The sequence below is a fragment of the Perissodus microlepis genome, chromosome 7 (assembly GCF_051167445.1).
Source record: "Perissodus microlepis isolate ML-2025 ecotype Zambia chromosome 7, ASM5116744v1, whole genome shotgun sequence".
NCBI lineage: Eukaryota > Metazoa > Chordata > Actinopteri > Cichliformes > Cichlidae > Perissodus > Perissodus microlepis.
In genome coordinates this window covers 10,230,475-10,257,527 of record NC_140467.1, presented here as the reverse complement: position 1 = coordinate 10,257,527, position 27,053 = coordinate 10,230,475, and the positions used below count along the sequence as shown (strand labels likewise).

The 27,053-nt window shown below is 41.3% G+C and overlaps 1 protein-coding gene across 3 annotated transcripts in view; it reads left to right on the top strand.

Annotated features, from left to right (window-relative positions):
- The window catches only part of ptprq (protein tyrosine phosphatase receptor type Q), a 48,015-nt gene that overhangs the window by 5,104 nt on the left and 15,858 nt on the right, over window positions 1-27,053 (top strand). For 2 of the 3 annotated variants that reach the window (XM_084933321.1, XM_084933320.1), the window contains exons 11-45: window positions 1,342-1,472; window positions 1,770-1,899; window positions 1,974-2,127; window positions 2,250-2,356; window positions 4,586-4,683; window positions 5,069-5,237; window positions 5,329-5,589; window positions 5,718-5,878; window positions 7,391-7,502; window positions 8,185-8,293; window positions 9,149-9,263; window positions 11,214-11,283; window positions 11,403-11,602; window positions 11,786-12,014; window positions 12,110-12,238; window positions 12,335-12,481; window positions 12,668-12,825; window positions 13,238-13,754; window positions 13,888-14,049; window positions 14,157-14,336; window positions 14,435-14,542; window positions 15,275-15,556; window positions 15,659-15,940; window positions 19,896-20,216; window positions 20,306-20,581; window positions 20,670-20,821; window positions 21,076-21,217; window positions 22,785-23,060; window positions 23,140-23,508; window positions 24,385-24,494; window positions 24,698-24,884; window positions 24,974-25,212; window positions 25,982-26,051; window positions 26,390-26,548; window positions 26,764-27,025. In XM_084933321.1, coding sequence (XP_084789447.1) covers window positions 1,342-1,472; window positions 1,770-1,899; window positions 1,974-2,127; window positions 2,250-2,356; window positions 4,586-4,683; window positions 5,069-5,237; window positions 5,329-5,589; window positions 5,718-5,878; window positions 7,391-7,502; window positions 8,185-8,293; window positions 9,149-9,263; window positions 11,214-11,283; window positions 11,403-11,602; window positions 11,786-12,014; window positions 12,110-12,238; window positions 12,335-12,481; window positions 12,668-12,825; window positions 13,238-13,754; window positions 13,888-14,049; window positions 14,157-14,336; window positions 14,435-14,542; window positions 15,275-15,556; window positions 15,659-15,940; window positions 19,896-20,216; window positions 20,306-20,581; window positions 20,670-20,821; window positions 21,076-21,217; window positions 22,785-23,060; window positions 23,140-23,508; window positions 24,385-24,494; window positions 24,698-24,884; window positions 24,974-25,212; window positions 25,982-26,051; window positions 26,390-26,548; window positions 26,764-27,025 — 6,574 coding nt within the window. Of the gene's footprint in view, window positions 1-1,341; window positions 1,473-1,769; window positions 1,900-1,973; window positions 2,128-2,249; window positions 2,357-4,585; window positions 4,684-5,068; window positions 5,238-5,328; window positions 5,590-5,717; window positions 5,879-7,390; window positions 7,503-8,184; window positions 8,294-9,148; window positions 9,264-11,213; window positions 11,284-11,402; window positions 11,603-11,785; window positions 12,015-12,109; window positions 12,239-12,334; window positions 12,482-12,667; window positions 12,826-13,237; window positions 13,755-13,887; window positions 14,050-14,156; window positions 14,337-14,434; window positions 14,543-15,274; window positions 15,557-15,658; window positions 15,941-16,383; window positions 16,505-16,577; window positions 16,733-16,861; window positions 17,008-18,472; window positions 18,645-19,895; window positions 20,217-20,305; window positions 20,582-20,669; window positions 20,822-21,075; window positions 21,218-22,784; window positions 23,061-23,139; window positions 23,509-24,384; window positions 24,495-24,697; window positions 24,885-24,973; window positions 25,213-25,981; window positions 26,052-26,389; window positions 26,549-26,763; window positions 27,026-27,053 lie in introns of all 3 variants that reach the window. The other variant, XM_084933322.1, reaches the window with a different exon arrangement.

The following is a 27,053-nucleotide window of genomic DNA, read 5'->3' as shown; positions in this document are numbered from 1 at the left end:
ACACATAGAGTCCAGATGGTAAGTAATTGGGTAGATATACATGTTTTGTTCTTTGAGCTCTATGCTTCAGCAAATTCAATTTGAATCAAATAATGGATAAGGCCACTAAAATGTCAAGTCACAGATTTAATTTGAGAAAGCTTATTCAAGTATAAAAAGAACTCAGTGAGCTACAGTGCATCTCTTTGATCAAAAGTTCCTGTTTTATTAGTGGGTTAAGTTGAAACTGCAGTATTAACAGATGATGACCAAAGTAGGTCAGGGCTGACTGAGAGAGCTGTCCCTCAGGCAGAGGTGGAGTAGTCTGTAAATATGATGAGGAAAGTGATTAAGCGAGCAATGAAGCTCAAACAAAGAAAAAAAAATTATGCTTTTTTTTTTTTTTATATATAATGCATGTGCACAAAACTGGAGAAACACAAAGAAAAATGTGTTATGGATGATCTGAAAAACATTTTTCAGGCAATTGTAAATACATGTAAAAAAAAACGCCCAAACACTTTATGTCTGTACAAAACATCACAAATGCTCTCAAATACCTTTGTCAAAGGTTAAGAGAAGACCTCATCATAAGACCCCCAGAAACACAAGAGGCAAACTGCTGTTCAACCCAAATGACAGAAAAGCCACATTACACATCAGAAAAGCAAGAAAACAAAAATAATGCATGACTGCCGATATTCTGAACACTATTTCTATTCATTTATTGTAACTGTCCTAATTCTTACAGATGGATTGTATGAAGAGAGTCGTGCAAAAAAAGTCAAGCTACTACTTGCTGTGTATCCTCGCTCTGTAACAAATTGTTGAATGGCCCATGATAGAGGTTAGCCATCTAAGTATTCCTGAGGCGGTAGCAGATGTATTCCCCAATCTCTTTTCTTGTTTACTGTTTGTGGATGGTGGTTGCGTTACCGTAATCTGGAGAGGGCTTATTTTCTTTTGCGCTCTTCATTTGGCTTCACTTAAAAGCAGATTGTGCATCTTCATCATGTCATGGAGATAGCAGTAATTCAATTTCAAATGTAATCCATCCTAATCTTGGCACGACTTCACTGTTTCTCTCTTTTTTCTTTTTTTTTAGATTTTTAGTGATAACATTTAATGTTTTAAAAAGATGCATCACAGAGGCCGTGCTCAGAACTGTATGATAGATACTGTATTTTGATCCCTTTGTTTGAAACTTCATATCAAACTATAACACAAATTTTCTGTGGAGTTTGGATTTTCTAAATGAATAAAATCTTTAAATCTGTTTCTAAAACATTGTTTGCATAAATTATTAGAACTTTTAATAATCGTTACACTTAATGGGATGTGATATATGCTTTGTAACTTTAGGTCTGGCTCCTGCTAGCAGAGTAAGGGAGGGTCAGGTGACAGATACATCCATTGAGCTGCTTTGGGATCCTGCACCAGGCCAGGATCACAGCTACGAGGTCATCTGTCTCAACTGTGAAAGCTCACAGAAGGTAAAAATACAACAACAAAAAAAGCTCCCAAAAATTCACCTGTTTAGGAAGCATATCAACAGAAGCCTTTATTTGATTTCCCCGACAACTTTTCAGTGTCTGGTTTGATAATTAAATCAGAAGTTTTCACACCCACTGAAATAAATTACCTCGAGTGTTGCACTAATCAGAAGTAGCTTCAGGGGAGACTTATGGTAAACAATAATTGGCATGTTTTTAATGTATTCAGTATAAATATATGCAATTATAATAAGGGTCTTGGTCAGCTTTGCTGGTTATCCGATTTGTGTGCTGCAGGTGCAGAAGGTGTTGAGTCAGAGTGCAGTATTTTCAGGTCTTACTCCAGGCTCGCTTTACCGATTCGAAGTACGGACAGAGAAGCAGTCCTTTACTGACAGTTCACCAGTTACGATTAATATCACTGCAGGTAAATACAGACACACAAGTACAAGCACGTCTCCGTCTCTCTTTCCTAATAACTATCACTTTCTGCTGTGCCAGCTCCCAGCCCAGTGGAGGTCTCTCTTGTCAATAAAACCACATCATCCATATGCATTAGTTGGAGTATGTTGAGGGGATTGGTGACTACACTCATCCTGTCGATCAAAAACAGAACAAGCACTCAGGAGCTGATCACATCTTATCAGGAGCCCAGGTCAGTCTCCGTTCTTCTCAGCCAGTACACAAATTACTGCGGGTTTATGAGCCTGGCGTTTCAATCATCAGATCGAAACTACTTAAAAACACCGAGTGCTAAAGCTGAGTGTGTGTACACAGATTATTCTGCTTCAAGTGCCTCGCTTCTGGAAGCCAGTACACAGTTGAAGTTATTACCATCAGTGGGGACAGAAGAAGTAAACCTGCTACTATGACCCTCTGTACTAGTAAGTGTTCAATCGAATAATGTTGATGAAGTACAAAATAGATGAGCGCAAATAAATTCAAATGTATTCAAAAATAGCACGTATTAGATAAAGAAGAGAAGCAAAATTACTTCTATCTGCATTTGTTAAGGTTCACTTCAAAGGTAGACCTGAATGCAGACAGAGTAAAATCAAGAGTGAACTTTATCTAAAAACTGATAATCAGAGTCTATAAAAACAGCAAAACACACAATAGACAGCCAAACAGAGTAGAAGGCCGGACTATATTTACACTGAAGACTAACAGGGCATCGGCGATGGAAGAGGAATGAAGCACAGGCAAGTAATCAAGACAGTCAGATGGAAGTAAAACACAAAACAAGACACCAGAGAAAACCAACTATCAAAGTAAAGCAGGAAACAATCCAAAAGAGATGGAGACAACAAGACTCAGACTAACATAATGGCGTAAACACAGAAACTAAACCCACATAGCAAGCAGGTCTGGCCCGGATCTGGTATCAAGCCGGCACTGCTGGCGGACTTCTGGCATGATAAGACATATGTCATCCAGATATGGGCCAGGCCTGACATAGATGGCACTGTCTACGTGATGGCATGCCATATCTGGCTCGATTGTGGTTTGGTTTATGTGGCCCAGGCCCATAGAAAACAGGTCTGGCCCAGATCTGGCACCAAGCTGGCACTTCTGACTGACTGGTTTCATGGCATGTATGTCAACCAGATGTGGGCCAGATCTGGAAATAATGGAACTATTTATGTTCCTATTTTAGTTAGAAGACCCAAATGCCATGTTGCAATACTATACTGCTATGGTAGCCAATGTTTCAAATGCAGATTTGACAGGTTTGTGAGTGTACACTTTATCCAAAACCTAGTAACGGTTTAGTCATCTTTGCCAGAGGGTGGCTGTAGCTCAGGAGGTAGAGTGGGTCACCTACTGTTTGGAAGGTTAGTGGTTTGATCCCTGGTTTTTCCAGTTTGCATGTCAAGAGTGTGAATGTGTATCAGTGTAGTTAGAAAGCACTCAGTTAAGAAGATTGGGTGAATGTGGCATGTTGCATAGAGCACTTTGAGTAATCTGGGAGACTAGAAAAGCACTATATAAGAATCAGTCCGTTCACTGTCTGAACAGAGTTTCGTCTGTTATTTTTGCACTGTTTTGCATGTTCTGGCAGATGTTGTTATTACATGCCTTGATTAAGGTATGCATTAGGCTGACATCTGGGGCCTGAGCTGAAACTCGAATTTCAGTTAGTTAATTATCAGTTTAACAAAACTTTATCACAACAATCTAATTCATCATTAGAACAACCCTAAAGCAGAAGCAGGAAACATAAACTTAATAATGTCACAAAAACTCGAAATTACTAAAACAACCGCAAAATCAAAACTGAATACAACAGAAAACAGCAACTCAGAATAATCACAAAACCACAGGACAATAACAGCATTTCTACAGCAAATTTGGGTAAAACTGTGTAAAAATTAAACATTTTGAAATCGCTGTGTTACAGCAACCAACGCATCAAAAATGATTTAGCTCATTAAAGTAAAATAAATTCATACAAAACAAAATATATTGGAAAGGTAAAAAAAATTATACTAAGCAATGAAACAAGGAACTTAAACCAATAAAAATATACAAAAAAGCACGGAAAATATATTTAATAATGTAATACTATAATCAGTTATGTTGCATATAGAATTAGGTCCATAATTTGTTGGACAAAGATACATTTTTTTTTGCAGCTTTGTCTCTGTATACCATTAAAGTGGATTATAAATAAAGTCAAGATGTGATTGAAGTACAGACTCTGAGCTTTCATTCAAGAGGTTTAACAAAAGCACTGCATTAATTGTTTTGGAATTACAGACATTTTTATACATAGTCCCCATTTTTCAATCACCAGTCTGTAATAATTAACCATTATAATGCTTATTAGCTACAGTAAACATTAAAGTAATTGATACTTTTGGTAAATTTAGCCTATCTTTTGATTGCCTTGTGTTCAAATGCATGACTTTTACTTTTAAAAGACTGTTTTTATACTGCAGTATTGCTACTTGCACTAGAGTCTCAATACACCCTCCACCACTGGTGCTCGGTCGTATCCAGTGTCGCCCCCTGCTGGTTTAGAATGAACTGAACCAGTAAAGAACACAGAAAGTTTAACTTTTTAGGTGTGAGTATGTGGTGTCAAATGCTAACAAGCACCTTGTCTCAAGTTCCTGAGGTGCCACAGGAAGTGACTCTTTCAGAAAACGCAGTGATGTCTGTGTCTGTCACCTGGAGACCGCCACCAGGACAGGTGATACAGTACAAGGTAAGACATGCACAGCAATGCACAAGTCCAGAGGTAGAGGCAGTACGAGATGCCATGGTATATTGGTATACTGATTCATACCCCCAAAATATTGATTAATATGATTGATAGATAAAAGTACATCACCTGGGTCAGGTTCTACACTCACCTGTTGTTACTAAGCAACTGCTGTTGGCACGCCACGGATTTGGTTACTTCAGAGAAATATGACCTCCACAGAGCTACATCCAGGAAGAATGACCAAGCACATTGCCGACACACAACAAAAGTGCTCACTGAGTTATTATTTAAAGTAGAAAATATGAGCAGTATTTAAAATGTTGAATAAAAATAGACAGAAATATAATCTGTTATATTAGTTGTTTTGTTTTTTGTTTTTTCTCAGCTTCTTTTTGGCCTGCTGTCTGTAGACAGGAAGTCATGGACCGAGGTGCTTGTCCAAGGCACAAGTTGTGAGGTGAAGGATCTGATCCCCGGATCAGATTATGGGGTTAGCATTCAGAGCGTACTGGGCTCAGACTCCAGTCATGCGGTCCACAAAAGGTTCAGCACACGTGAGTGACGCAAAAGCATCTAGAAACAGAGACGCACCAAAACAAGAGCACTTTCCAAAACAAGAGGCAAAAATTCTAAATTGTGTTTCAGGCCCAGCAGGAATACACCATCTCTATTTAGATCACCTGACCTCTTCTTCTGCGTCTGTGAGCTGGGACAGTACACATGGAGAGTTTGACTTCCACCGAGTGAATGTGACCAACACTTTAGTCACGTCCACACTCACCATACCCAAGGAGAAGCAGGTTGCTGTGGTTACAGGGTTGCTGGGTGGCTGCAGCTACAACGTGACTGTTGAAAGAGTGAAAGGAGTGACAGCAGGACGCTCTGCGTTTCTGACTGTAACTACAGGTAAATGATATCACAAATGATGCTGGTCAGCACCTCCACCCCGTTCTTATCGCCAGCCTTGATCATGTCTTCATAAATGTTAGAAACTCTCTGCTAACATTGTTTTTCCCTTTCATGTTCTTCTTGAGTGCCAGCCCCTGTGCAAGGATTACATATCACAAACCTATCTGCATGTGCCTTCTCGTTGCGTTGGGAACAGGCAGTAGGGTGTGTGGATCATTACCAAGTAAATCTGCTACCAAACCAAGGAAATATCACCATGCACCCCGCACGTGACGGATACATTCAGGTACACACATACTTAGTTAGACGCATGCTGTTTAAAGGTTAAGTTAAGAAATGTACCATAATTGTAGACGCTGGGACAACAAGCGTGTAAAAAGTTCACCTAAGTATCATCAAAGCCTTTGTCATTTCACCAAAGCAGTGTTTGAGTAAAAGGAACAAACTCAGAGTTGCAGTAGTGTTGTAATATTAAAGAGAAAAAAGTACACACACATACACACATAGATCTCTTGACCAGTCACATTCCGGCTTCTACCGGCAGCCAGGTGTCAGTTACCCCCCAAAATGTAACCTGACACACCTCAAACCACACACATAGACAGTACACAGAGTTGAGTAATAGATCTCATTATTTGTTAAGTTGCCCTCTTGAGCTCAACCCTGAATCATTCATTTGCTTAAGCAGCTCTCCCGGAGGGAGAGACCAGTGGGAGACTGTTAGCCTTGTGCTAATGAAAGGACCCACTGCCCTTCCTTGTAAAATTCCAAACATTTTGGACTACCTCAAGAGCAGGATCTTTCAGTATTTAATGCCTGGACGACTAACCCTGTAACCATCATTAATGCCATTAACCAGCAGCTTCTAGACTCGGAGTCATCCCTGTCCGGCTCACTGGATTACCTGTAGCCCACTGCTAACATTTGTGCACTAATTCTGGAAACAGGTATACTGGTGAGGCCTCTAACCTGCTGTGACTAAACTAAAGCTAACTTGAAAACCCAGCATGGCCTTCTTCTCAGACATCCTACTGCTCACACTGTGCCTGGGCCAGGTGCATTCACAGGTAAGAATTAGACAATGGTTACATGGCTCTGGTGCACACAGTTATTTATAAACTGCGCACATAGATATGTTATGTATGTGTAACAGTAATACACTAACCATTCAGAGTCACGTTTTAGCTTTACAAATGAATGCACATGCAGTAAGATCAATTTTAAAGCACCCTTTCTTACCGTGTCTGAGTGTTTAGTCATTTTTCTGAAAGGTAACACATTATCCAACACCTTGATGTCACAGATGCTACAACATGCACTGAAGCAAAAAAGCAGTGATGCGGGAAGCAGAGCTCGTCTGTCTCACAGATGTTAAAATACAAACAAGTGCAACCACAAGCTGTCATCCATTCACTAATACCCACCTTCAAATTGATTTAGATGGATGAGGAGAGGTCTGGTAATTCTGTCATAGGCAGCATAATGGAGTAAAATAATGGAGTGAAAATTGCATGTATTTTGTCATTTAGATGAATATTACTGCAAAAAAATTGAAGAAAAAAGACAATAAAAGACAAATGAAAAGACAATAAAGGGATTACTGCTGCATGTGTCGTCTAAAAAGGTTTAAGCAATTTTTCAGCTGTCTATAATTTTAAGAAATAATGATTTTGCATAAAATCCGGTTTCAAATCCATCAAACAAAAATACATTTAGGTTTTAAAAGAGAAATAATTGGGAAGTAGCACGTTACATTGCTGATGAGCAAGTAGATTTATTTATTTTTCTGCTCCCACAGGCCGATGTGGTAAATGTCAGCCCCAAGACACAATACACTGTAACAGTCACAGCAGCCTCCTCCTCGAACATCAGCCCTGGAGTCAGCCGCATGATCAACAGGAATGGGAGCGGTAAGACACACACACAGTTTGGTGTTGTTTGTGTACGTTTTGTTTTTTCAGGTGTTAAAGCACCATCAGGGACTCGTTTTGTATTTGCTCACTGTATATATATATATTACACACACACATACACACTGAGGAAAAGGGATTGGCACAGCGGAGGTGTGTGTGCGTGTATAAATGTGTGTGTGTGCCTACTTTGCTGTTTAATTCCTTTTAGGTAACTTAAGCCTGGGCTTTTGAACCACAGGATGAATGGGTCTGCAGTGAATGTCAGTGAAATGCCACTGCTGTGTGAAGCCTTATTCATCAGGGTTCAGCCTAAAACACCCTTCATGCAGACCCAACACACACACACCCACACACACTCAGAGGATCAGTCTACAACAGATAACAACACCATTCTTCAGACGACACTGTAGTCTGTCGAGTAGATAATACAAAAGTTATTAATCAAAACAAGTGTACTGAGTTTGTTTTGTTGGTGATGTTTTACACAGGAGAAGCCGAGGGGATTAGATAAGAGATTACATATTTGAGCCCACTGAGGCGCCAGTTGGCTCAAGTACAGATGATTAACAGACATGTAATATACAGCTATTTGTGTAATTTTAGATATTTTTACTGCTAGTGTTCTGCTTGTGTTTACATCGTCTCCTCTCCTTCACATGGTTGTCCTCATCTTCATTAGTTCCTGGTCCACCTTCAGGCCTAGAGGGAGAAGCTGTCGGCTCTAATGGCATCCTGCTTTCCTGGAATATACCGTCTAATGCCAAAGATATAGATGGATATGTCATAAGGTAGTTTTTCAAGATCTTCTTTGGAAAACTGTCTAAGATACATACACTATCATAGTTTAGTATAGTCAAAAGTTTTGATCTCACATCTTATGTAAAAGTGCAGTATAATCAGCAACATGTACTAAACAAGTGCTAAATACTTTATTCTATCTATTTATTAATCTGTCTATATCTTTTCTATGTAGTTTTTCTGTCACGTTTACACATGTTGCCAAAAGGGATGTCGCAGAATACCTTCTGCTGGACAACCTATACAACATCAACAATGATCACTTCTTCACTTTTACAATTTTAATTTATTGACTGTTATAAATGCAGATGCCAATATTAGCAGCAAATAGCCAGAAATTGGCATTTGAGGTGTTCGAGATACATGTCTACAGTACAACCTGGCTTTTTTGTGCAAAAATGGTTTGAAATACTTTCCTAGGGATTATTTTTAATGTTAAAAATATATTACAACAAGACCTTATTACTATATGTTAAAAATTCAAAGATCAGCACAGAGCTAGTTACCAGTTTTTGGATTAATGTAGATCAAAGTGAAATATTCACCTCATGAAGCAGCTGTATAGCTGGTTCCATAGAAGAGGGGCCTGAAAACTGAAGGCTCTGCCTCCCGTTGTACTTTTAAATAATCTAGGAACAACAGGTAAACCTGCAGTGCGAGAGCAAAGTGGGTTGATATGGCACTATAAGGTCATTAAGATAAGTAAACAAGAAATATTAAGTGCAGTTGAGTACAGTTCGACAGTTTTGCATCTGACCATATATTGTATTTTCATTCAGTTGCATAAATTTCATAAGTGTGAAGTTGAGATATGATGATCTTAACTAACTGGTTTCTTACTGCAGGTACAAGGAGGTGTGTCCTTACCCTGACCCCGCTTTCACACAGGTGACAAAATACCTGGATATACCAGAGACCCTGATCACTGACTTCACTTCAGGATCTACCTACCACATTCAGGTAGAATATAATAGTCAGAATTAAATTAAGTTTACAGTCAGATTGTTTGGTGAATTCACTATAAACAATAAAACAAAATAAAACTCATTCTCGGGAACTGCTCCAACTTACCTGTTTTGACTACAAAGCCGTGGCCCAAAGGAGTTACAGTGGCAGGGGTTCAAGTCTGCTCCACACCATTTCTTTCGTGTCTTTCCCCCTTTTCCTGTCTAGTCTCTGGAGTCTTAGCAAATAAAGGCTGACCTAGCAAATTTTGTTTAAAAAGTCCCAGATTGAATCAAAACAGAACAAGCTGTCCTGCAGGGATACTGCACATAAAAGAGCTTTTGAATATGAGTTTTTATTATGTTAAAATGAATTGATTAATAGATATACTTCTGGGAACTGTGATCATTGTCCCTCTTAACAGACCTCCTTGAAACTGCCCCCCTCCCAGCATGTGAGTGTGTAACTATGTGACAGAGGATCAGACTATTCTGTTGATCTGGCTGAATACTGGTAATTGATCCTGATTGCATTATTAAACAGGTAAACAGATCTATGGATGAGTCTTGGCTCTTTCCACTATCTGTTGTCAGTGAGCTTGAATGCGATCATGCTTAAAGGTTTTCAGAATTCATTAACCTGCTATGACCTTCATACAAATGGACGTGACACACTTACAGATTATAGCTGCACATACTGCATTTATCTGTGTGTGTTTGCACGTATAATGTTACTAAATTTTACCTCTGAGTTTGCTAGACTTCTAGACCCTACGCACAGCTGAGCCCATAAGCAAATTCGTATTTCTTCCTCAGCCTGTAATAGAACATATCCGTTCATTCTTGTCACCAAGTGTATAAGGGCTATTATTTCCCCACTGATTTCTCAATAAACAAATAGAAAAAGCATTTGTGCCACAGATTAGCTTTTTAATGAAAGCTGCATTGTTGCACTGTATTTTTACAAGGGCAAAAATCTCTTCTGCTCTGTCTTTATCAACAGTAATTCCTCAAAGTAAAGCCCATTGAGTTTTTCTCTAAAGCTGAATATGAGATAGCTTACCTATTTCTGATGTGAAGCTGAAAGCATTCAGTTTAGAAAGGCACGGATACAGCCATTTGTCATGTTGGCATAAAGAATGGAAGTCGAATAATAAAGAACAATCTTGCATGTAGGCAAGTGGTAAACAGAAAAAGTGAAAAAAACCCCAACTGGAACCCATTTGATGTGTAAGGAACTGACAGAGAACAATGGCGTGATGTCAGATATGAATAAAGGAGGAAGGTTTAGTCAAGAACAGGTGAAGCAGGTGTGAGAGTCAGGTGACAGGAAACACTGAGAAAATCTGAGGACATGAGGGTTATGTTTAGCTCACCTGTATTGCAGTGTTGCACCTAGATCAACTGATCCATTATGTCCATTGCTTGTTTAATTATTCTGGGGTTACCCTGTATGTGCTTGGCTGCTGATTGGATGACACTGACACGAACCAGAGAAACGCCTGCAGCGCCCCACTGCTAACCGTTTCGTGGCAACAAGGTAGAAACAAATAGCTGAACGGCGCGCGCTGTTTTCTGATCTCAGGCAGGAACGAAATACATTTTTTCTTTGTTCTTTTTTAAGATAACATGTCAGTTCCCATACTACTCCAGTACAAAACTAAAATCCATTTTAGTGACTCCACAGTTGACCTGATAAATTGCTATTTAATTTTGATCCCACCTTAAATCACTGGAAAAAATTGAAAGACTTGAGACTGTGTTGTGATCTGTTTACATCTACGCTATATAATGAGATATATTTTTGTAGATTATATATCTCTGGGATCTCTGAATCAACTCTGCTACGGCAGCTTGTTCCAGCAGCCTGAGATTAGCACATGACTGGGAGATGATAACTGACAGGAACATGAATTAATCATTATGCCTACCAACACTTCCTCTCTCTCTCTGTGTTTCTCGTTAGGTAGCAGCTATATCTCCATTTGGAGTAGGAGCATTCAGCAAACCTTTATACATAAAGACAGCAGAGTCCCGTGGGTATTCATGCACAAGCACACAGCCTTGCACTCTGATCTAAGCGTCTCAACATCATAAAAAAATAACTTGTGCATGTGTGTTTCACTGAATTTGCATGTGTATTCACATCCTGCAGCCCCTGGCCTGGTGACCAATCTCACAGCGTATGCTCATAACCACACCTTCGTCGTCCTTACCTGGTTCTTGCCACACCGCATCAATGGCCTCATCACAAAGTTCGCCGTCAAGGCCAGATTTGCTCGTACTGGGCAGATTGTCCGTTTGCTGGAGGTCAATGCAGTGGACATCATGACTGTAGCCCTGCCTCACTGCAATGTACTGTGTTTTTCCTTCACCCTCCTTCTAAACTGTGCTGTTATTGCCAAGTGTTTTTGTTCTATACTACTTCCCTGTCAAGATGATAAATAGCACAAATGCACAAGGCCGACCGTCTTTTCTCTTTCCTTTTTTTCTTAAATGCACTCTCTCTTTTTATCCCGCATGATTTCATGTGTCTAGGATGCAGCCGATATCCTGTCCAGTGCGACTCTCAGTCCCTTGGAGATAACAGCATCATCGCCACCCATCACCCTCTCTGCTGTGCCCCCTGCAGCCTCTTGGAACGTACCCATATCAGTAGGAGTTGATCAGCTACGACCTTATATTGCCTATCTATTTGAGGTGTCCGCCTTCACCTCTGAAGGAGAGGGACAGGTAGCCTCCACTATGGTTCGCATGCCAGAATCAGGTGTGGAAAAAAAAGCGTGCAAACACTTTAGCACTAATTAAGCTCGTATTCATATTAGCACTGAGGTATGAAAGCAAATATTCCTGCTTGTGCAGCTCCAGAAGACCCGCCACAAAACTTCTCTGTATTCAGCATGACGTCTCGATCATTCTCTGTGTCCTGGAGCCCTCCCAGCATCACGACAGGAAAGTTCTCCTACGTACTCTACCTTTATGGACCCACAGGTGGATAAATGTTGACTCAGAGCAAACACAGCTACATGCACACATAATACACGCAAAAATCAGTGCAGTTTTAAATTTTGTTCTGTTTTCTTAAAGGTTTTATGTATGAGAACAGCACAGGAGATACCCGTTTTGCTTTTACCGGTTTGAAACCCTACACGAGGTACATAGTAGCCGTCCGAGCAAAAGCAGCTGGTGAGGTGGGTCCTGCAGCGAAGGGAGACATCGTTACACCTGCGGAAGGTGAGACAGTTACAAGATTGAAGTATAAATGAAAAAGTTCCGTTTAGTTAGTTTAGTGTAGTTTCACTTTTAATACAGACGCACACATTGGTAGCAAATAAAATAAATACATACAAAATACAAGAGCAAATTTAGTTTTTGTGCTTCTGTTTATCTATGTGCGTGTGTGTGTGTTTGTGAGGATAGCACCCAGTGCAGTGCAGCACCTGATGGCAATTGCTGAGGATTCAGTTTCAATTCGTGTAAGTTGGAAAAGCCCTGCCCAGCCCAACGGTCCCATAATCCAATACAGACTCCTGGTGCTGGTTGAGGAAACTCTGCTCCAGAACATCACGATGACAGCAGTAAGCCAGATGATATTATCTCTACCGCTCTATGCTTCCAGCTTAAAAAACACAGTTAAAAACGTGATATGTTGCTGTGTCATGAATACTTGTACAATCCATTACAGCTGATGACACACTGTCGTCAAAGCAGTTGCTGTCAAAGATCAATATGGTTCAGCAACACTCTGCAATAGTCTACAGTGGATTATAGGCTTTTTTAAACCACTATTCTGGTGGATTACATTGGACTGTGTGCTGCTGTATCCTATTATAGGAATAATTTAAAAAAAAACACCTACTTTATATCGGAGCCCCTTTAATAATGAGTGCTATCTACTGATGCTTACTGATTTTATTAGAAATCACATTAAGGGCTGATGAGTCTCATATATCCATATATAAAGTGGGTTTTTTTTTTGTCTCCTTTCAGAATACAACTGGTTTTTATGAAAATGAAACACGTCCACCTGATGTCCATAACAGTTCAAAGAGGCATAAAAGAACTGCTGAGCTTGGTCTGATCACATCTCCACCAACTTTTACAGCTACTATTTCAGACCGCACGCTGCACACTAGTGCTACTGCTTCCAGTTTCCCACACTCTGGATTTAGAAGCACTGATTACATCACTAACACGAATGCTCAGCCAACCACTGACCCCATGGCCACCAACAGGCCCAGCCCTGATTATGACACTGCCTCACGCTCTGACAACCCAAATATGCAGTCTTCTGACTCTGCAGTCTCTGGAACGTCTGCACTTTCTCTTACCTCTGTGCCATCTGTTACACTTCCACCCTGGCTTACGAAGCAATTACATGCCGGGGAAGTGACCTCAGGCTCTGCCCCCTTGGCCCTGACCCCAGGCCAGCTTCGCTTGTCTACACTTGATGCTTCAATTACAGAACACTTTTCAACACGCAGCGGTGCTGTGTCTGGTACCACAGGTGGGAGAGCTAACTGTAAACACCGCATTTTTTTAACATTGCTTTGCTTTGCTTCGCTTTAACCAGAATTATTATTAAAAAAAACCTTGACTATTCATAAATCCTCTGTGCGTGTGTCTGCATGAATCTGCAGGGGTAACAGTGAGACAGGAGGTAATGGACGTTCTGTCTGAGGAGTTGTCCTACTTGGTGTCAGATCTAGTTCCCTTCACTGAGTATACATTCAGGGTCACTGCTTCCACCACTGTAGGAGAGGGCCCTGCTGCAGATATCACAGAGAAGACCAGGGAGCAGGGTGGGTGCTTATGGTACACGTTTAATAATTGTTATAAATATAAACAAGAAAAAATGTTAATAGAGCTGTTAAAGGTGCCCAATTCTAACATCTTGTGCGTCTTTCAGTCCCTAGCTCCGTGCTTGAGGTATCCTATCAGAATATCAGCTCTACCTCCATTCTAGTGAGCTGGACCCCACCCATCAATCCCAATGGGCGGATCACACATTACACTGTTTATGGTCTCAAACTGCCCAGTAATCAAGGCCTGAAATGGGTTACTAACACTACCAGCATATTGATAACAGGTAGCGTCTTCATTCTCTTCAGCTGACATTTTCTTAAGCCGTTAAGTATAACTGCCACTACAATGTAAAGTGTCACTTTTCCCTCTTGTTATGTATAGATCTGGACAAGTACACTCCTTATAAGCTTCGTGTAGCTGCATCCACAGTTGTGGGGGAGAGCTCACTTTCTGAGGAAGATGACATTTTTGTTTTCACTTTAGAGGATGGTACGTGTTGGACTTTTGAATTTATACATTCACAAATACAAGATGCCATCATACATTTCTGTAACTTTTCCCATAAAAATAAAAATCCTTACCTGAATACAATTTGGCCGATATCTCCTTCAAGGTCTTCCTGCAGAGCTGCTACTTTTCAGTCAGTCCCTCGAGGGCCCGTTCCTGACCACTTGGCATAAATTGAAAAAACAAAACAAAACTGCATTTTAAAAAATAAAATGTGTGATGAATGTAGAATAAAAACAACAACAACAGATTTCTCTTGCTTGTGCTTCTGAACTCTCATTAACTGCTCATTCAGTTTGATGCAGAAGCTCATTCCTGCTCTCACAGCAAGTTTGAGGCAGACGTGTGAATGCAGCCGAACTGGAAGCATTCAGGAGGTGCACAAGGAGATGAGCTTGAATGGAGGGTCGGCCAAATTTAAGTCAAGAATGTGGTTTATTTTTGCTGGTTGCAAAACTTTCGCATCGTGCTGCCTGTATGTGCAAATGCAAAAATCTAAACTTTGTATGAATTCTGTTTATAATGCTTGGATCAACTATATGTTATCAATGATTAATGAATATCCAGTGTTAAGTTTTTTAAATTGATTAATCATGAAGTTTGCATAATAACTATTACTGTATTCTTTATAAATTGCTTGAAAATGTAACTTTTTTATTAACTACTTACTGTAAATACTGACAAGTTCTCTGTTTTTTTTCTTCTCCCTCTTAGAGCCCGACTCCCCTCCTGTAAACCTCACTGTGGTAAACACCACCCCCTCTACTGCCACAATAGCCTGGTCTGCACCAGAGAAAGCTAATGGGGCGATCCAGCAGTATGAGGTCCTGTATGAGAATGAATCCTACTCTGCGCTGGTGAACACGTCTTCTAACAAAGTCACCCTGTTCAGTCTGAAACCATTCTCCTTTTACAATGTGTCTGTGAGCGCGTACACGCGTTACGGAAATGGCAACCAGACATCAGACACTTTATACCTGCTATCTGGAGAAGATGGTGTGTTGAAGGATGTGCCCACCTTCACAGATACATTCATATGAAAGGCTTTAGAGTGAATACCAACTGTTTAACCAACACGATGTTTTATTCCTTCTCCAGTCCCGGGCAGTCCTCCATATGGGCTCTCCTATGAATCAGTTAGTCCCAGTGAGGTGAATGTGACGTGGATGCCTCCTCTGCTGCCTAACGGCGTCATTATTCACTACAGCTTAGAGATTTGGAACTCCAGTCACTACCTGAACCTGACCTCGCGGACCAACTACATCCACATCACGCATCTGAGGAAGTACGCACACTACCGCATCGTAGTTCAAGCACACACAAGAGTCGGAGCGGGAAACTACAGCAGCGAGCCGCTCAACATCACAACACTTGAGGATGGTGAGAGGGGCGTGAGTGACAAGAGCAAAAAATGGGGGTGGTGTGGGGGTTCTTTTCAGTTCCAGGACACTCCACCATTACATCATCACAGGCTGACAAGTTCGAAGGGCATCTGATTAAATCTGACTTTCCTCTAGTCTTTTCCTCCTCACGTCTCTGTTTCAGCTCATGCTAATGATGTTACATCACAGATATCCGATGCCACGTGACACTCGTGTTTTCCATCACGACTGGGAAGCGCAAACAACAGATTCATTGCAACTAATCAGTTTTTTTCTTTTCAGGGAAATGTTCTATTTTTTCTAGTGTCTTCCTGTGTGCCTTTTGAGTCCCTGATTTCCACAACGATAAATATTTTAGAAATTAATTTCCGTTTACTTGTAAGTTCACCACCAATGCATGTTTGTGCTACGTTATTGGAAAGTCTTTCTCGTGCGTCTCAGCTCCAGGCACACCTCCTCAGTTTCTCCATGCCAGGAAGTTGTCAGACTTTGCGGTAGAGTTATCATGGCAGCCACCACTCGAGGCCAATTCAGACATACTCTACTACATTGTCAGAGTCTGGTAAGGTTTTGAACTCTACTTCCATCTAATAACCTTAAAAGAAAACACAAATAATGCAGCGTCTATGTGTTAGGAATGAAACGACTGACCTGTGGCAGAATGTGACAAAGACTTCGGTGGTTATTAACGTGGACTCAGAGAGTCGCTACAATGCCTCTGTCTCCAGCTGGACCAGACTGGGAGATGGAGGAGTGCTGATCTACATCAGCTTTACCACAACTGATGCAGGTGCTGGATACATGTTATGCAATCTTTAAACATTATCGTGTTATCCTCACATAAAAAATAACATTTCCTCTTAAGTGATGTTTTATCGCACAACTTGAGTTTTTGTCCTTTTAAACTGTCTCCTTTCAGAGCCATTTGACCCCCCGCAGAATGTGACTGTTGTTAATGCAGACGCCTCCTCTGTTACCTTGATGTGGTATCCACCCACTGAACCCAACGGGATCATTGTACACTACACTATTTACTACTCATTTAACAACACTGTGACTGAGAAGGTGAGACAAAAATACTGAAGACAGATTAATTGAGTCAATAAGTCGGATGAAAGGTGCTGAATGTAGTAGTCACTGCAAAATCCCAGATTCCTTTATAGCATTTTAGCTCCAGCACACACACACACACACCCTCCCCCCGCACGACCCTGATAAGGACAGATTGAATGATAAGGAAAGAGAATGTATTTATGGATTATTTTTTAGGTTGTCTGTCCATCCTTTGGCTCAAGCTCATAAACACATTGTCTCTTAATTTTATCTTTATTTTTAATAGGTTTTTTTTTTTCAAAGTGTGGGGCTTACATCTGTAACCATTCATGTCACTGTGATATGTTGGAGGGATGAACTGAATTAAGTGTTTAAAGGTCGCTGTAACCTCACAAAATATGTTTTTGGGGCCTAACGGGATAAAATAATGAAGTCAAGACATTTTCTTTTCAAAATATAAAGATATATTTTGAAAGATTTCTTCTTTTTCTTGTTCTTTTGGCTTGCCCTTTTTGGAGTTGCAGCTGCAGATTAATCTGCCTCCATCTCACCTCATCACTAACAACCGCCTCTGCCACGTCAGCCCTCTGCATGTTCTCTGTCACACATCCACAAAGCTTCTTTTCCTCCTGCCTCCTTTGTCCAGTATCCTTCTTCTGCACATGTCCAGACCATCTCAGCCTTGCCCCTCTGACTGTTTCCAAACTGCTCAGCTGTACCTCTGTTGTACTCATTTCTAATCAAGTCTCTTCTCATCACTTCAACTCTGCCACCTCCAGCTTCACCTCCTGTCTTTTTGTCAGCACCGCCGTCTCCAAACCAACATCATAGCAGGTCTCACTAGCATGATGTAAACCTTTCCTTTCCCTCTTGCTGTTATCCTTTTGTCACACATCACCCTTGATACTCGTCTTCACTCTACCCTGCATACACACTTTTCTTCACCTTTCTTGTACACTGTCCATTACTTTGAATGGTTAACCTCAGGTATTTAAATCCATCCACCATCACTATTCGTTTCCACCCGTCTCCCTCTCATTCACACATCACACATTATCCGTCTTGCTTCTAGTGACTCCCATTCCACTTCTTTCCAATCCATAGCTCAACCTCTCCAGGCTCTCTTACACCTTCTCCCTGCTCTTATACTCTCAGATGTTTTAGGACACTATCAGTCACAAAAATTTACCACAAGTTAGGCTACAAAAATGTTTAAGTAATATGTGTTTCATGGTATTTTTTAACAATTACATGAATTTGTCCTAGAATGTGTAAAAAATGTGAACTGAATGATAGCTGTGCTTACAGGTCATTCCACTACCCATGTAAACAGTAGCCAAAAAGTGAAAAAATGCAGGGCAAACTTGCTTCCTGATGAAATGTATTGCACCTGATTTGTAACAGTATATATTTTGCTCTCGCTGAAATGCATTTTTCAGGCTGTGAAATTAAGCCTGACACATCTTTTTCTCCACAGACAGTTCCTGTTTCAGACTTATATTCCCACACCTCTCCTGACTCACGTCTCTCCTACATTCTGACTGGGCTGATTGGGGGCAATAACTACACCTTCTGGATGGCATCCAGCACTGTGCAGGGTGATGGAGGGGTCCATTCCGAGCCCTTAATCCTGTTATTACCAGAGGACGGTCAGTCAGACACACGCACACACAAACGCAGTATAAACGAGGATAAAGTAAATACACATACACATAAAATACTACTCGGGAAGCTGGATAATAATTGCATGCGATGATTAAGAGTCTCACCGGAGGGCAGGTCTGCACTCTTTTTTTCAGAGCTCTTCAACTTGAAAAAAAATTACATAAAAACGCTGTGATTGAAAATAGCTTTCAGTATCCGTGAAAGGAGATAAAAAAAATGACCACCTGTGACACTGCGCTTTGAAGACAGCCAGTTATGACAGCATGATGAAAAATGTTAGGGATTATAAAAAGGGAGAAACGCAGAAACACTTAAAATTTGTTGGCACAGAGATTCAACTGAGTTTGATGAGCTTTGAGGAAGTTCATATTAGTTCACACTACAGTCCTTGAATTTGCATTTATGCATATGCAAATATTTTGTTGCATTTTAGTATTTCAGCCTTTTAAAGCTCTTTGTTTTTATGTGATTTTCAAAAAAAACGGTGCAGACAGCAACTACAGACTTATTCACAAACTGATATTTTGCTTGTCGTGTATTCTGTGCCTCTGAATAATCACTGCTCACACTGACTCTGTATCTCTGCCTATGCTCTAGCTGCTCCACTCTCAGCCAGTCGCCGGACCTCCAGGGCACCTTGTCTCTCCCGCACAGCTAAGCCCAGCAGGGGTTTACTCCCCTGGGCTCAGACCCTCACACACATCCGGCCCCTAACATCCACTCATTCATCTTGCAGATCTCTCTGTTTTTTTCTGTCCTCTGTCTCCTTCATCTATCTCCCCACCCCTTTTTTCTTTTTACTCTTTCTAGAGGACCTGACACCATAAGCAGGATGAGTATCACTTCATCTCTCTCCCTTTCATTCCTTAATTTTCAGTTTGTAAATTTCTTTTCTAAGAGCCTCTGTAGTTCAAAATGAAGTCTTGTTAATCGTGCATTGTTTTGTGTATGTTTACTGTTTGATTTTGCTTTGTTCCTGTTTTCCTGTGCTGCCAAATTAATGTTATGCTGTATTGTTCTTGATGTGCTATTTTTTTGCTAATTACAATCACCCTGAAAGTTGATGATGATGATGATCATTATGATGACTTCATTTTTAAGTCTCAGGGCATTGATTGATGCCCAATTTGATTCCGCACTCAAACGTAAACTCACAGTAAGGGCATAGAGTTTCAATCACTCGTGCCAGTGGAAATTAATAATAGTAACACTATTCTTCTTGTCTCATTCTTTAGTGCCAGGTGACTCGGTCCAAAACTTGACGGCACAGATCTTCAGCTCCACGGTAATCATAGTGAGCTGGGACCCTCCTCTGGAGCCAAACGGACGCCCCTACTACCTGCTCACCTTACAGGAGGCAGGCATCGTTCCAAACATCTCCAACCAAAGGGGTCCAGCTGTCAACAAGACCATAAAGCACACCACAACTGACAACATCTTCCTGTTCACCAAACTCAGGAAATATTTCCCTTATGTGCTGACTGTTACCCCAGCAACTACTGCTGGCCCTGCCTACAACCATACAAGCACAATGTACCTGAGAACAGATGATGACAGTGAGTTTATTCACAGATATTCACCCATGCAATATGTCTTTATGCATTTGTTGTGGCACTGACATGTGTGCGGGCGTGTTTCCCTTTAGTTCCTAGTTCTGCTCCGTTGTTGGTGTCCACCAAGAACCTGTCTTCGTCTTCCATCGGTGTGGTCTGGCAACGCCCTCTGGAGGCCAATGGGGAGATAACAGAGTATGCCCTGATTCTTGTTGGCCTGGAGGGCACCAACACAACACATACCCCCAACACCTCGTTCGTCCTCACTAACCTACTTCCATACACAGCTTACAATCTCACGATTACGGCCGCAACTCGTAAAGGCTCGGGGCCTAGTCTGCTGCTGCAGCTGCACAGCGATGAAAGCGGTTAGTTTGAAAGAAGAGTTTAAATGATTATAGTGGGATGGCAGAAACGTAATATTCTCTTCTCTATCTGCCCAACTTTATGATCCAGGTCCCACCTCTCCTCCCCGTAACCTGACTATATATAACCACACGGCAGTCGCTGTGTGGCTGAGCTGGGAGCCTCCTCTAGAGCCCAACGGAGTGGTGATAAAGTACGGATTTCGGATCCAAGACCTCATCACACAAACCGTCACACATCGGGTACTGTTAATTTCACACACTGAAAGCAGCCTCACAACAACAATAACACACACCTACACATACTCCAAGGACCCACTCAGTAAGAGTACACATGGGCGGGAGCTAATTTCACACTCCAGATGCTACTGAGCAGTAACATGACACTTAAACTCACCATCACATATGTGCTGATATAGACATATTATCCACTCCAGTAGTCAGATTTAATATCGTATATATTTCCTGTTTGTTTGTTTGTCTGGGAACAAATGCAGAATTCCTCTGGTTCATCAACCACAGAGTATCTCTCAGGCTTCAAGCCCCACAGCTCCTATGAAATCAGTGTGAACAGTTTCACCAGAGTGGGCCATGGGAATCAGTTCAGCAGCCCTGTGTCCTTCACAACCAATGAGTCAGGTAAAATATACACTGTATACAAACAAGGGACACATGTAAACACAGATATAGGTTTCCTTTCTCAATTAGAGCTTTGGAATGTTTTTTTGGGATGATAAGATTTGTATCAGGATGCCAAGTGGAGTGTGACCGTAGAAGTAGCAAAAAGAAAATGAGGCCATACAGCAAGGCTTTCAGTAGGCCTTGGGGCAATTCTGGCAACCCGTTAGGCGACTCAGGAAGGGGACCCAGCTTCTTGTATACAGTGGAGATGGAGTGCTGCTAACCTTGCCTGAGGATAGTCAGGAAGTAGAAAGAATGCTTTAAGGACCTTCTCAATCTCAGTGACACACTGTAGTGGAAGCAGAGTCTAGTGACTTGCCCATCACTGTGGCTGAGGTCACTGAAGTAGTCAAAAACTGTCCAGTGGCCAAGCCCCTGGATGGATGTAATTCGTCCTGGATGTTGTAAGGCTGTCTTGGTTGACATTGCCTCTGCAGCATCACATGGATGTTAGACACAGTGCCTCTGGATTGGCAGATCAGGGTGGTGGTCCTTAGTTTCAGAAGGAATACATTCCTCAGTCTCTCACCAAAGGTCTAAGTCAGAGAGCTGAAGAGGAGACTATGTCCAGTAGCTCATTGCCTTTACAACCAGGACTCCTCTTTCTTACCAATTCTGTTTATAACTTTCATGAAAGGGATGGATAGAAATTCTGGAAATGGCCAAATTGCAAAGGGTTTCCACTTTATTGGCCTCAGATTTGCATCTCTGCTCTTTGCAGATGATGTGGTTCTTTGGGGCTCATCATGTGGGCCCCTCCAGCATGCTATAAGATGGTTTGAAGCCAAGTGTGAAGCGGCTCTAATGAGAATCAGCAACTCTATGTCTGAGACCGTAGTAGTCAGCTGGAAAAGGGTGGAGTGCCTAGCGAGTCTGGGACTCCACCCCAAGTGGCGGAGTTTAAGCATCTCAGGGTCCTGTTCACAAGTGAGGAGAGAGTGTATAGTTGATCTACATTCCTACCATTACTTATGGTCATGAGCTCTGGGTAGTGAACAAAAGAATAAAGCCCTGGATTCATCAGATGGCATCTTAAGAACAGCTTTCGGCCTTTAAATCTGTAGGATTTTCTTTAGTTTTTGGGGCCAAGGACCACTTACGGGGAAGAAAACATTTCCAAGACCCCTGGTTATGGATCTTTGGGGTCTCTAGACCAGAACCTACGTCTAATGAAGTTAATGGGTTAAACTGGAACAAGAATTCTGGCTATTCTACCAAACAGAAACTAAAATAATAAATGAAATGTGATAATTAGACAGGTTTGATTTGTTGTGTCGTGTAGTGTCGCTTTTTTTGGACCAAGTATGTTTCTAGATCTTTAATAGTGAAGAAAAAAGACGCAGTTAGTCAATACAGATATTTGCACGTTAGTAATAATTCAGTGTTCTGTCCAAAAACCTGCAACCTTTTTAAGTTCAATGAAATAATAAACAGTTAATTTTGTGAGTTCTTTAGTAAGAAAATCAACCGAAAGCTAAGATTTGGGTTAACAACATCACTGTCTCGTGTCTTTCTCTGTCTGCAGTGTCTGACGCTGTAGGGAATCTGTCTTGCTCAGGAGTGAGCTGGGATTCAATTCTGTTGTCTTGGGAAATTCCTGCCAATCCTAATGGGCAGATCATTTTTTATGAGATTCAATTGGAGGTAGACCAGCAGTCCTATAAACATGAGGCCCATACACCAGAGCACACAGTGACTGGGCTGTCGCCAGACCAGGAATATGCTCTCTCTGTAGCTGCTGTAAACTCTGCAGGACCAGGAGACAGATTAAACTGTACAGCTTCCACCCTTTCAGAATCAGGTAGTCAAATCTTCTTGTACTGCATTTTGCATAACCACCACAAGTGAATAATTGATTAAACCTTGTTGTCTCCTGACAGTTCCTGCTGCCCCTCGATTCCTCACCATCTCTCAGGTCACACCTAACAATGTGACACTTCAGTGGGCTCCACCACATTCTGTTCCAGGCCTGCTTAAAGAGTATCACATCATTGCACAGCTGATTTCAGCTAACTGTGAACCAAGCATATCAGTTAAAGCTCCCTCAACCCCGAAGGACGACCTGGCCCTGCATTGCATTGAACATAATGTGACAGTGTCGATAAATGCTTCAGATGCAGAACAGGAACAAAGCTTCACAATCCATCCCGTGGCTAAATACAGATACTACCGCTTCAAAGTTGCTGCTGTGACCAACGCTGGAGTCGGAGACTATACACAGTGGAAATATAAACGCACCATGGCAGGAAGTAGGAATGACATTGATGACATGACCTTTTTGTGTTGCCAGATAGCCAGAGAGATTTCCCGCTTAGTCAGACCTTCATGACCAATATTTGACAAATAATTACTTATTTGTTTTCAGACGTACCAGCAAAATTACACAGCTTGTCTGATGTTTCATTAGCAACATGAGCAAACACAGGCATGGTCAGTTGTTTTATTCTGAAAGATGTCTTTAGATGTTATATCATTATAGTTTAGCAGTGCGTAATTAAGTAGTAAATACCAAAATACTAAGGCTGTTGTAACATCATTATTACACATGTGTTTGACAAATGAAAGACAAAAAAGTAATAATTATAGTATAAATGGGTTAAATAGAAGCTGAATAAGAAATTATACTGATATTTATTGGACTGCACATGTAATGAATCTATATGCCAATCTAAAAGACAACATATGATGACATCTAACAACTGCAAAACTACAGGAAAGGCATTTAAAGTGAGGTGGACCAAGTGATCCCTGCTAATCCCAAAGAATGATCAGTTAACACTAATGCAACAAAAGTACCTTTTTATTAATGTAAACATGTTAAGATTTAGCAATTAAAGTATTCAAATTGTTAGTCATGCCAATAACCTATAACACCTAATACATTTGCAATGACATGTCCTGCATTGCTGCAGTAATTTTATTATCTAATATGTTCCGGCCAAATGAAATACTCGACCTCCCCTGCCAAGTACAACTAATGTATGCAGGAAAGTCTTCAGCTCATTAATTCAGTATTTAGAACAAAGAAAAGATTAATTACCTTATCTTGTTTAGTCTTGTTTGATTCATATAACCGGAGCCACTCATTTTTCAGTTTTCAGTGTTTCTCTCATTTCCTTCCTCAGACCCCGATGCTCCTCCCCGTGACCTGAAAGTGACTTCCACCTCCAACAGCTTTCACATTGCGTGGGACGTTCCAGCTGTTCTCTCTGGACTGACTTCTTATCTTGTCCAGGTCATCTCGTTAGACTGTGTTTGTCACAAATATGAGCATGTCACCAATGAACTGTAGAACAAAGTTAGCTATTCTTAGAACAGCTCAACAGGGTATTATGTTGTTCAGGATTTTTCAAAAAGCAGTAGCAATTTAAGTACAAGGCTATAAAAGCAATCCAGTATAACTTAATAACTTTTCTATACAATGTCCTGTAATGCCAGGTGGATGGTCCCGGGGTGAATATCTCAATAGTCAGGGCTCCAGGGGAGTTGATGACCATTGTTGTTACTAACTTGACGGCTTTCAGTCGTTACTCTGTGACTATCACTGCCTTCACTGGTGACTTGGAGCACGCTAGCAGTGATGGGAAAGCCATTGGACCCATTTACTTTCAAACAAAGGAGGAGGGTACGTCTTCACATTGTAGTGCCTGCACCACCTTCTGCCCACCTTTAGAGTTGACCAAATTAATACTGTTGTCTTGTATCTGACCCCAGAACCTAAAGACCCTCCAAAGAATGTGACAGTTTCAGTAATCCCAGAGGAAGTGCGTGCTGTGAAGTTGACCTTTAATCCTCCAGAGGAGCCCAATGGAAACATCACAGAATACATTGTATACATCTATGAGAAGGACCAGCTGGTCAGAAACATTAGCCTTAACATCATCCAAAAAGAGAATAACACGATGGATGCTGTAATAGAAGGGCTAAAGGGAGGACGAACCTACAGTTTACAGGTAAAAAACACACCGCTGTGTGAAGTGAATTCTTTTCTTTTCATTGCAAACTTCAGATTCGGTGTGTAAGTTCTCCATGTAAGAAAAACAATGTCCCCAAAAAATTATAAAACAAATATACAGTATTGTGCAAATGGTTCATCAGATGGCTCAGATTATCCAACATCATGGTTGTAGTGCAAGTTTACAGTGAAGAAAGTACACTTGCGACCAAAAGTGTCTTTTCATTCCCTTGGGTGCAGACTCGTGTTGGCATACACCGCAGTTCTTCTAAAAGTTTTCCCTCCGATTCCTGGAAAATTCCCAGTGGAAAAATTTAACAGGCCTCGTAACTCAACTGATAATGTGCTCTCTGGCTATGAAACTGTGGGCTCTGTCTCTAAAAAACTCCAGCTTCATCTCTAAATTGTAGCTGGAACTCTGAGCACTGGTGATAATTCTCAAAATGAAATTTGGATCAGCTTGAGATAGAAGTTGGTTCTTGCTCTGTAAGTTTGACGTTGTAGGTGAAGTAAAAGCACATTTGGCCAGAACAGGGCTTCCATGGAGCAACTTAAAAGCTTTAAGAGCAGTTCAAAGATGCACAAGGAGACAACTGAAGGGGAAACTTCAGTTGTAGAACTTTATGATCTCACCAGCGCACCTATACTAGCCAAACAACCAAGCCTACAATCAACCAAAAGCTTGGACTTGTTAAACTTTTCAATCCTCCTGTGCTGGTCTTTCTTACTTTTGTATTCCCTTCTCTCTTGTGCTTGTCTGACTGCAGATTTCAGCAAAGAACGGGGCTGGCAAGAGCCCACTCAGCTCACGTGTCCTGATTACTACAGGGATCAAAGGTACAAGCCCGTCTGTCTTGTCTGTGCTCTGCAATGCTCCAGAGTCTTTCTTTCTTGATGCAGCAGTGCAGCATAGTGTGAGACAGAAAACTACCAGTGCACAGTATTATTGCTTGGCATTCAGGGCCGCTCTGATACAGTAAATGTATCTTGGCAGTATTATTAGATGGGTGCTAATTATGCATTTATTCCAGCCTGTTTGTCGTGTTATATATGTAAATGTGGCAGATTAAAAGTACATCTTCTCACACAGACGCAACTTCTGCGCACACACGTGTGTGTGTGTGTTTCTGGGTGTGCTCATGTGTGTGGTTTGTATGTGTATGTGTGTGTTTCAGCCCCATCCAAGCCAACCCAAAAACCCCAGGCAATGCTGAGCTATGGAGGGGTTGCCATGGTTACCCACAGGAGTATCACCATCCACATGCCTGCATGTTTCTATAGTGACGACAATGGACCAATCACAAAAATTCAGGTCATCGTGGCCGAGTCAGGGGGTATGACTCTTAAAAAACATTGACAGCCATCACTTTTAGTTGGATACACTCGACTCGGGCGTCTGTCTTTGTATGTGTGTGTGTTTTAAATCAGAGTTTACACTATGTTACTTTGTCCCTACCTCAAAGAAAAAAGCAAGTAAAAACTTAAGCAGCTGAAATTTGACTTGGCCTCTTTGCACTTCTTCTCCTCTCTAACTTTTATCTTGCCACAGTGAAGGACAACAAGAACGTGACCAACTGGAAGAGCGCGTACTATGATCATCCCGCCCCTTACTTTACTGACTCAGGGTTCCCCAACCCCCCGTGCAGTGACTCAAGTATGAATGCACATCTCAGAGGTGTGTTTAGAGATGGTTGGTCACAGAGGTACAACCAAACTGCTGCAGAATATGTGATCGGCAAGAGCAATGACTGCACAGGCAACAACACTGAGCATTTCTGCAATGGACCTTTGAAGCCTAACTCTGTCTATGTGTGAGTGCGCCACATACACAGTCAAATA